The 9,751-nt window shown below is 30.6% G+C and overlaps 4 protein-coding genes across 4 annotated transcripts; 3 read left to right on the forward strand and 1 right to left on the reverse strand.

Annotated features, from left to right (window-relative positions):
- Positions 1–746: 746 nt before the first annotated feature.
- Positions 747–2,483, forward strand: BN7_1519 (N amino acid transport system protein; the record flags this gene model as incomplete). The annotated part of the gene is made up of 1 exon (XM_011277879.1): positions 747–2,483. The coding sequence occupies one exon, from the start codon at positions 747–749 to the stop codon at positions 2,481–2,483; it is 1,737 nt and encodes a 578-aa protein (XP_011276181.1).
- Positions 2,484–2,818: 335 nt separating this feature from the next.
- On the forward strand, positions 2,819–3,859 carry BN7_1520 (uncharacterized protein; the record flags this gene model as incomplete). Its single annotated transcript, XM_011277880.1, has 1 exon — positions 2,819–3,859. The coding sequence occupies one exon, from the start codon at positions 2,819–2,821 to the stop codon at positions 3,857–3,859; it is 1,041 nt and encodes a 346-aa protein (XP_011276182.1).
- Positions 3,860–4,008: 149 nt separating this feature from the next.
- Positions 4,009–6,705, reverse strand: EMW1 (tetratricopeptide repeat-containing protein EMW1; the record flags this gene model as incomplete). Its single annotated transcript, XM_011277881.1, has 1 exon — positions 4,009–6,705. The coding sequence occupies one exon, from the start codon at positions 6,703–6,705 to the stop codon at positions 4,009–4,011; it is 2,697 nt and encodes an 898-aa protein (XP_011276183.1).
- Positions 6,706–7,759: 1,054 nt separating this feature from the next.
- Positions 7,760–9,262, forward strand: BN7_1522 (uncharacterized protein; the record flags this gene model as incomplete). Its single annotated transcript, XM_011277882.1, has 1 exon — positions 7,760–9,262. One exon carries the CDS (start codon positions 7,760–7,762, stop codon positions 9,260–9,262), a length of 1,503 nt encoding a protein of 500 aa, XP_011276184.1.
- Positions 9,263–9,751: the final 489 nt, after the last annotated feature.

Raw genomic sequence — 9,751 nt, forward strand, 5'->3', positions numbered from 1 at the left:
AGAACAACTTTGAACAGATTTGAACCATCACAAATCCGATGGGTTTACAACTTAGGTAACGGTTAACTAAAACTGATAGGTGGTTCAACTGACTTTATTGAACTGAGATACTCGTTATAACTTGACGCCGTGCAGAGGAAATATCTTTTATTGGTTTGTTGCAAAAGTTTGCAGTTTCCCGATCAGACGTTTGAAAAATTTGAAGCTGGAAATAAAATGGAAATAAAGGGAATAGCGCAAGTCTAAATATAGTTTACTCGTCCGTCTATTATGTTGTGAAAATGGTACTAATCAAAAGCCATGACATGCCACCGTGTTGATAGACGGTGGAAGCCATAGTTTAAACTTTACACAGTTAATCAGATTTCTTGCTTTGATGCTGGTTCATCTTGGTTAAAGGTTATAGGTTATAGGTTGTTCCAATTTCCAAAGCCGTACGTTATTCTACTGATAACAAGCAACAGCATTTGGCATATACGTCCTGTAAAAAGAGTTTCAATTTCCAAATTTCCCATCACATAATTTCCAAATGAAATGAGTCTTCAAAAGCCAGTTAGATTTACGTTTTACTGTTGGTTGTTTGAATCTTTACACACTAGGACCAACCGGGATCGTCTATCAACCCCAAATCTTATCAAAATTTATTCGAAAAGTTATAAAAAAATGTTTATATCCTGATAAGTTCAACTCACTGTCTAGGATCTCTTATACTAGGTAGATTCTTTGTGAATTCAGTTCAATACACAATGGGACTCTTTAATAAAAAACAATCACAAGTTAAAGAAGAAGTTCATGAACTTAGTTCAACTGAAAAATCTCAAGATTTGAAAACAAATTTCCAAAGTACAAATGATTTAGTTTCATCAAATGAAGAAATTATTGATTTAGATCAATCAAGTTATGTAAATTCAGAAAATTATTCACATGATGTTCAATATCCATTAGAATCTTATTTATATTATGCAATTTTAGAACGTCGTAAAGAATTTCAAGAAAGAAAATCATCAACAGTGGATAGATTATTAGCCAAAATTGATGTTGATGATTCTGCTCATGAAGAAAGAATCCCATTAGATGCTGCTCCTCCAAAGAATAATGCTGAAAGAGTTGCCAAAATGGCAAGTTGGTGGTCAGTTTTCTATTTAATTACTTCCGATATCTTGGGTCCAAGTTCTTCACCTTATGCCTTTTCAACATTAGGTTATGGGAAAGGTACAATCATTTTTTTGGTCTTCTATGGTGCTGCAGTTTATTGTGGTATGTTAATTTGGAGACAATTTATGGATTTAAACTCAGAAGTTCATCCAGTTAGAACTTTTGCAGATTTAGCTTTTAGAATTTGGGGTAGAGCTGGTAAAATTTTGGTTATGTTAATGCATGCAATTTATTTAATTTTAGCAGTTTCTTTATTAATTTTAGGATCTGCTCAAGGGTTATCACAAATTATTAAAGATAAATTTTGTTTTATTGCTTTAGCTGTTTTTTTCATGTTGGCTGGTATTTTATTAGGTCAAATTAGAACTTTAAAACTTTATAGTATCTTATCAAGTGGTTCAGTTTATGCAACCATTACCCTTTGTATTTTAACAATGGGCGGTGCTGCACATTCAGCTCCAAATTTTAGTGCTGCTTTCAAGACAAATGATGTTGTTAAAGGTCCTGTTGAAACAAAAGCTTTCATTGGAGGTGGTACAATGGAGCATCAATTAGTTGGTGTTATGAATATTATTTATGCTTATGCCGGTTCAATTATGTTTCCAGAAATTTTAGCAGAAATGCAAAGACCATGGGATTTCTGGAAAGGTGCATTTTTAGCTCAAACTTTGATCTTTATTGCTTATTTATTCTTTGGTGTTTTCGTTTATTGTTTCCAAGGTCAATTCACTATTAATCCAGCTCATCAAGGTATTACCATATATGGTTTACAAACAGCTTGTAATATCATTAGTATCATCACAGGGATGATTGCAGCTGGTCTTTATATGCATGTTGGTTTGAAATCAATGTATAAAAACATTGTTGTTGATATTTTTAAAGGTCCAAATATTGATGTTAGAAATGGGAAATATATGTGGGCAATTTTTGCAATTGGTTATTGGATTGTTTCATTTATAATATCAGCAGCTGTTCCACAATTATCAAATATTGCTGCAATTTCAGCTGCTGCTTGTGCTTTACAATTTACTTATTCATTCCCAGCTTTAATGACTGCTACTTTACAAATTAGAAAAGATTCGTTATTAGGTGATGGATTATTTGATCCAAAGACTGATAGATGTGAACGTTCAGATTCATGGAAAGATTTTAGTCGTTGGAAAAGAGGTTTCTTTAAACAATGGCATTGGAATACTTTTAATATTATCTTGGGTCTTGCTTCATTATCTTTAGCTGGATTAGGTCTTTGGTCAAGTATTGAAAGTATTATTTCTACATTTAAAAGTGCTGGTGCACCATCTTCTTTTAGTTGTAGTGCTCCAGTTTGATATGATCAATATTTATATATGAATTTCCCATGTTGATAGTTTTATAGATGAATAAATAATAATTTAATTGAAATCGTCAGAAAGATTGTAATAGATCTATTGCAAAACATTATCTGGTATTATATCACTATGATAATTGACTTTTCATAATAAGCGCTCTACTTAATAACCCCCAATTCCGTTATCTTTATTGTTGTTGTTGATTCGGTGATGGAATTGTATATTAATGTTACACAAAAACCTTTTAATGAAAATTTCGAAAACAACATCATCTAGACAATTGAAGTAGTCTAGATCTGATCACTATGAGTTAGGTACTATATTACTGAAATCCAATGACAGCTCAAGCTTCAAGAATTATGATATCCAAAGTCAAATCTGCATACGAATCAACTATTCAAAAATATCAAGATTTCAAGATAGTGGTTTCAAATCAATTACTTTCAATTTCATTACCAGATTTTACTCAATTGAAACAAAATATCAAATCAAGATTTAGTAGGGAATCTATTGGACCTTGGGGTGTTTTCAAACTACAAGATTTTTGGGCAACTTCACATCTCATTACAATATTTGGTACATTAATTTATCTTTATGCCTTGATTTCAAATAGTCAAACATTATATCATACTTCTTATAGAATTTCAATGATTGGTACAATTATAACATATACAATTGTTTTATTCAGATCCAATATCTCAGTTACTGAAGAGGAAGTTTCAAGTAATGATGATAATACGTCAAGAGTTGAATTGATTATTGAACCAACAAGAGTTTCACTTTCTGATTTATTAAAAGATGAAAATGCTTTATTATTAGGTTATGCATTACTTTGGTTATTTACACCACCATCAATTATCAAGATTTTACCATTTAATCTTTATTCATATTTAAATTTAACAACTTTTATCACAACTGAGATCTTACCAAATACAAAATTTAGTGAAGTTTTCACGCCATGTCTTGAATATATTGAACAGCCGGTATTGATTTTTGCAAGTCATTTAGATGTATTGATTTATGTCATTGTTTTGAGGGATAGTCTTAGCTCTAAAGATGCTTATGCTTTATTTATCTTTGGATTTATATGGATATTAAGATTTGAATCATTAAAAGCTAGTCGCTCTTCAGTTAGGAGTATTTTGAACTCTTTTGATTATTTATTAAGCTTTGAACCTGTGTATCTATACAAAATATGGAAAAGATTAAGATTGATAGTGGAATGCTTTGTTCAATTAAAAGATGAAGAGTCATTAGACCACCAATCAAATGATAATGATGAAGATGCTGCAAGCTCTAGATCTGAGGATACTGAAGTTGAAGTCCCTGATACATTACAAGTACAGGCGCCTAGTGCTCAAAAGAAGGAAAATTGAGTACCATGACAGACTAAGATATAAAACTAAGAGTTTAAAGTGAATAATTTAAACAGAAACAGAAGTACACATGATTACCTACATCCTGAATGGCTTTATATAATTAATTTCACATTAGATTTCTATTTTCTGAACAATAAGTTCTTAATCTATAAACTTTTTCTCATTTCTTTTAATTGTTCCCAACCTTCAGTATCTTCCCAACTTTGTCTTCCTTTACTCATTAATGATTTAATAGTTTGTACAGCCTTATATCTCCAGTCTTTACAAACTAAATCATCAGCACCATGTTTACCAGGTAATTCACCTAATGATTCATAAGCTGCAACCAAATCAGAACATGCTTCAACTGTATCATTCCAAACAGTTTCATCCAATTCTAATTCTGGATTATGACTTAATGCTCTATATGCCTTTTCATGACATTCTAAACTTGCCCATGGTCTCTTTCTCCAAAGTTCAACTCTTGAAATGATTCTCCATAATCTTGATGATGAATTAATAACATTTGGTAACATAATTGTTGTAAATTCAATACAAGATTTTTGGAAAAATGTTAAATCTTCTTCATCATTTGGATAATCTTGTTGTACTAGCATTTCAACTAATTTTTCCACAACTGGAATATCAATTGAACCTTCACCTGATTCATCTTTTCTATTTTCCACTAATCTTCTACATGCTAATAAAACTTCATCCCATTCTTTTAATTTAGCTGCAACGATTAAATAATTATCCCAAATTCTCCAACTTTTCTTGTTATCAGTCGAGGCAACTGCCTTTTTCAATGCATGAAATGCTTCTCTAGTTTTATTTAAACTTAAATGTGCACTTGCTAAATTTGACCATGATAAAGAATTTGAATCATCTAATGCAACACAACGTGTGAAAGCTTCAGCAGCTAATTCAAATTGATTAGATTCTAAACCTAAACAACCATAGAAAAACCAATTACTAAAATTAATTGGATTAATACTTAATGCATCATTCATATGAATAATAGCTTGTTCAATATTTCTTTCAATACCTTTTGGTGGATAATAATTATATTTTGATAATGAAACTTTTGCCTTAACATATTTACCAATTTCCCATGCTTTATACCAATATTCTGGTTCACCTAATAAATCACCTAATACAGCTATGGCTCTTGCATCATTTGGATGATTTGAAATTCTTTTCTTGATGATTTCAATAGCTTTTGATTCTTCACCAATAGTTGCATGACATAATGCAACATCAACTTCAAGACCTAATCTTTCATAAATTTCAATAGCACTTTTGATTAAACCTAATGACATGAATTTTTCTGCTAATTTAGTATCAAGATCCCAACGAGGAATTGAAGGAATTTGGAAAATATATCTTGAACGAGTTGCAGCTGTAGAAATTTCATCATTTGAAGTTGGAATAAATCTTGTTTGAATTTTTAAACCAATTTCTTCAACAAGTGATTGCATTTGTAATATACCACGTTCAATAGTTCTTGCTTTTGTTGTTTCTAAAATAGATCTTTCCCATAATGCTCTAGAAAAAATTGTATAATTGATTGCAGTTGTATTTGATTGGTATAAGACACGAGATACCAATGACATTAATTGAGCTGAAACTAAATTATCATTTGAAGGTGAAGTTTGACGTAATGTATAAAGACGTAATAATAATTGAATATTATCATAATCAGATAATTGTGGTTGATTATTTGGATCTAATGATTTTAATGATTCAGGAATATATTCTGATCTTAAACTAACTGGTAATAAAGTTGAATAATCAATTTCTTGTAAATCAGTTTTTTGTTTTTTATAAATTTGTTCATCAATATCTTCATTACCAATATCTTCAAAATGAGGTTTCTCTAATAATAAATCTGAATTTAATTCATAACTTTCTGGTGATTGTTCTGTAATATCATCATTAACAAAGTAATTTGATTTAGCAAGGACAATAAGACCTGAGTTAGCTTTAGTTTGGAATTTTGTTCTTTTAGCTTTTGCACCAGTTAATACAAATTCAAAATTTGTTAAATTTCTAACACTTGATAAATGAGGTTGAGCTAAATGTTCCAAATTTGAATCTAAAGAATTCTTAGATTTCTCCAATTGATAAATAATTGATAATTGTTGTTGTAAAGTTTCATTAAGACCAAATCCAAGAGCTTTAACAACAGAAGCATTTAAAATTGATGCACTAACACTAATATGAGGACCTGAAAATTCTGGGAAAAGTGATAATTGAATCATAATAGCTCTTGATCTCCACCAGTTGATAGCAGCTTTCAAAACATCATCTTGTTGTAAATTTTCCTCTTCAACAAATTCTTCTGAAGAATTAAAATGATTCAATAATAATGATTTACTAACATTAGCTAATTTTTCCAAAATATGTAAAGATAATAATAAATATAATGGATCTTGAGCACCATCATATGCAACTTGACCATAAGCACTTAATGAATCGATGGCTTGTTGATGTATTTGATCAACTTGTGAACCTTCAGGGTATAAAAATTCAATTGATTTTAATGGAGATTGAGGACCAGTAAAATTATTTTGAATGAATAAATATAATGAAGCAATAGCAATGAATAGCGCGGTTTGTTGATCTTTAGAAATATTGGTAGCAAAATTTGCAATATTTTCATTTATATTTTCTGAAGCGATTAATTGTGATTTATTTGATTCTATTATTGGTAAAATAGTTTCATGTTGTAATACTTTATGATATTCACCATTTAGGATCAATTTTGTTAGTTCAGCAGTGAAACCAGCATCTTGTGGGAGCTCTAACTTGTTCAAAGGTAGCGAAAGTATCAGCTGTGAATGGATCAATCTTAGCACATCCATATTTAATAGCTTTTATCTTATAAATTTGATCTTAGATGTCTAATTCTTTGTTTATTGTTTGTACTTATTAAATCGAGATGAGCTTGATCAATATTTTTTTTTCAGATTAGTCATCAAAAATGATTATTCGCGAATTATATCGGAAAAGTGATTTTGGACTTTACACATTTCCGACAAGCCAAAGATAATTTTAATTGAATTCAAAATCTCTTGAAGATGATCTTTATTGTCTTTTGAAGATTTTGATGGTGAACATTGAAGATGAAATACTGTTTATTGATGATGATGATGATCAGACAAAGCAATAGCTCCTAAAGCCGTCGCTTATTACTGCATCCTTCGAGTGCCACTCATATAGTAGCGTGGATTGTTACCTGGTTGTTTTCATCCACGTGAAGATAAATTTGAAGATAATACACGTTGGCGATCAGACGTTGTTGGAAGTTGGAACTTGTGAACAAAAAAGCAGACAAACAGCCAGGGACCAGAAGATCATGGATTAAAGTGCACAAGATCATATTTAGAGTTAACGCTACTCAAGAATACATACTGGTTTAGATTGTTGTTTATGTTCTGTTTGATGTCTGGTAATATTGTTATATCATTTGTGAAACCAAGTTATTGATCTATCTTATCATACATCATCCTATTTTTGTCTTCTGATTTTAAGGGTTCAAACTTCAAAGGCGCATCAGAAGCTCAGAACCGCTACTTTTTAAACTCGTGCTTCCCAATTATTGAAAAAAAATGGATCATAGTGGACTCATTTTATATGCATAAACTTCACAATCCCTTATGAAAAAGATTAATAACTTATCCCATTATGGATAAACCCACAGAATATCACGTTAAAATTCCCAACAGTTGCATAGTTGAATGATCCTCTATCCATCAGATATAAAGAAACGTGTTGACACAATCATATTTTTCAAGGTTGAAGGATTTACCTTATTATCTCGTGTATTTAAACTCATGGAAATGTCATATATTTGAAGAATGGAGTTAAGATTTACTTGATCATCAAAAATTTTAAACTCAAGATAAAATCATCATCATGTCTAAGGAAGAGGATATCAAGCTTGCTGAGGAAAACATTAATACAGATGTTAATTCAATAGCTATTAAGAAACATTATGATGCTGAAGAACGTTTACACAGATATGATAAGAAAAAATCATTATCCGATATATTTGCTATTGTCGCTGCAGGTTGTAGTCTTATGACTGATGGTTATTTTAATTCAAACATGACAATGATGAATTCATTATTTACACAAATGTACCCAAAGGAATATACAGCAGATATGAAAACCGCAGTATCAAATGCTTTATTAGTTGGTGAAGTCTTGGGTCAAGTTTCTATTGGATTAACTTGTGATTATTTTGGTAGAAAATGGGCTATTGTTACAACTACGTTATTTATTGTTCTTGGTTCAATCATGGCTACTGCATCAAATGGGATTACTATTACTGGTATGTTTTGGATGATGGTTGTTTCAAGAGGTGTTATTGGTTATGGATGTGGTGGTGAATATTGTGTTGCAAGTTCTGCAGCTTCTGAAAGTGCAAATGAAACTGTTAAAAAAAGAGGTAGAATATTCATTTGGGTTACAAATTTACCATTAACATTAGGAGGACCTTTTTCATTAATTGTTTTCTTGATTGTTTTTAGTGCTGCCGGTACAAGACATCTAGAAGTTGTTTGGAGAGTTTGTTTTGGGCTAGGTATTGTTTGGCCATTAAGTATTTTTTATTTTAGATTGAAAATGAATACATCACATTTATATAAAGAAGCTGCAATTCAAAAAAAAGTTCCATACCCTTTAGTTTTCAAATATTATTGGAGAAGATTATTAGGTACTTGTGGTTGTTGGTTTATTTTTGATTTTATTACATTCCCAAATGGTATTTTTTCATCAACAATTATCGCAAGTGTTTTAGATGATACCAAGGATTTAAAAAAAGTTGCTGAATGGACATTATTATTAAATGCCTTATCAATCCCAGGTGTTTTATTAGGTTCATTAGTTATTGATAAATGGGGTAGAAAAAATTGTTTAATGATTGGATTTGCAGGTTATTTAGTCATTGGATTAATCATTGGATGTGCTTACAATCAATTAAAAGTCATAGTTCCATTATTTGTTGTATTTTATGGTCTTTTCAATAGTTTTGGTAGTTTTGGACCAGGTAATTGTATGGGATTAACATCATCTGAAAGTTTTGCTACTCCAGTTCGTGGTACATTATATGGATTATCAGCAGCTATTGGTAAAGCAGGTGCAGCAGTTGGTACTCAATGTTTTACCAAGATTCAAGAGAACTTGGGTAAGCAATGGACTTTTATTATTGCTGCTATATTGGGGTTGATTGGTATTTTATTAGCATTTTTCTGTATTCCACATTTAAAAGAAGATGATTTACAAATGGAAGATTTAAGATTTGAAGAATATTTAAGATTGAATGGTTATAATGGTCAAATTGGTTTAGAAAAAAGTGATGATAGTGATGAATCTTCAGTTGAAAGATTTACAATTGAAGAACCTGTCAAGAATTGATTGTTGAAATATACTTTTGAAAAGTATGATTGGAGTTGTATATATGGTTTTAAATGATATAGTATGGATAAACAGCGATCAAGTGGTCGTCATGTACGTAATATAAGTATATTGATATTGTATTGTATTGAATTCTGATAATATAAGGTAAAAGGACACGCGCGAATTTCTCAATCGGAGATAGTTTATACCAAGATAATTATTCTGCTGCTTGGCACATTGACAGGTCTTAAAATAAGCTAATCTAAGCCAAAATTAAGCTTTATTAAGGTATTAAGATCACAATAGCATATATAATAAGTTGAATACTACTGACACTACCATTTACAAGTTAGACTAATAGTTGATCTCATATTGGTGTGTGATCTCGATCGCGATGAATGGCTGCTTAATTTGTTGCACATTTCCGTTTTCCAATTTGAGATTCCCCACGTGAAGAAATTAAATTGTGATAAGCAAATTGGGAAACGTATACCGTGTTATTGAAGT

Source organism: Wickerhamomyces ciferrii, contig 00031, assembly GCF_000313485.1.
Source record: "Wickerhamomyces ciferrii WGS project CAIF00000000 data, strain NRRL Y-1031 F-60-10, contig 00031, whole genome shotgun sequence".
Lineage (NCBI taxonomy): Eukaryota > Fungi > Ascomycota > Saccharomycetes > Phaffomycetales > Wickerhamomycetaceae > Hansenula > Hansenula ciferrii.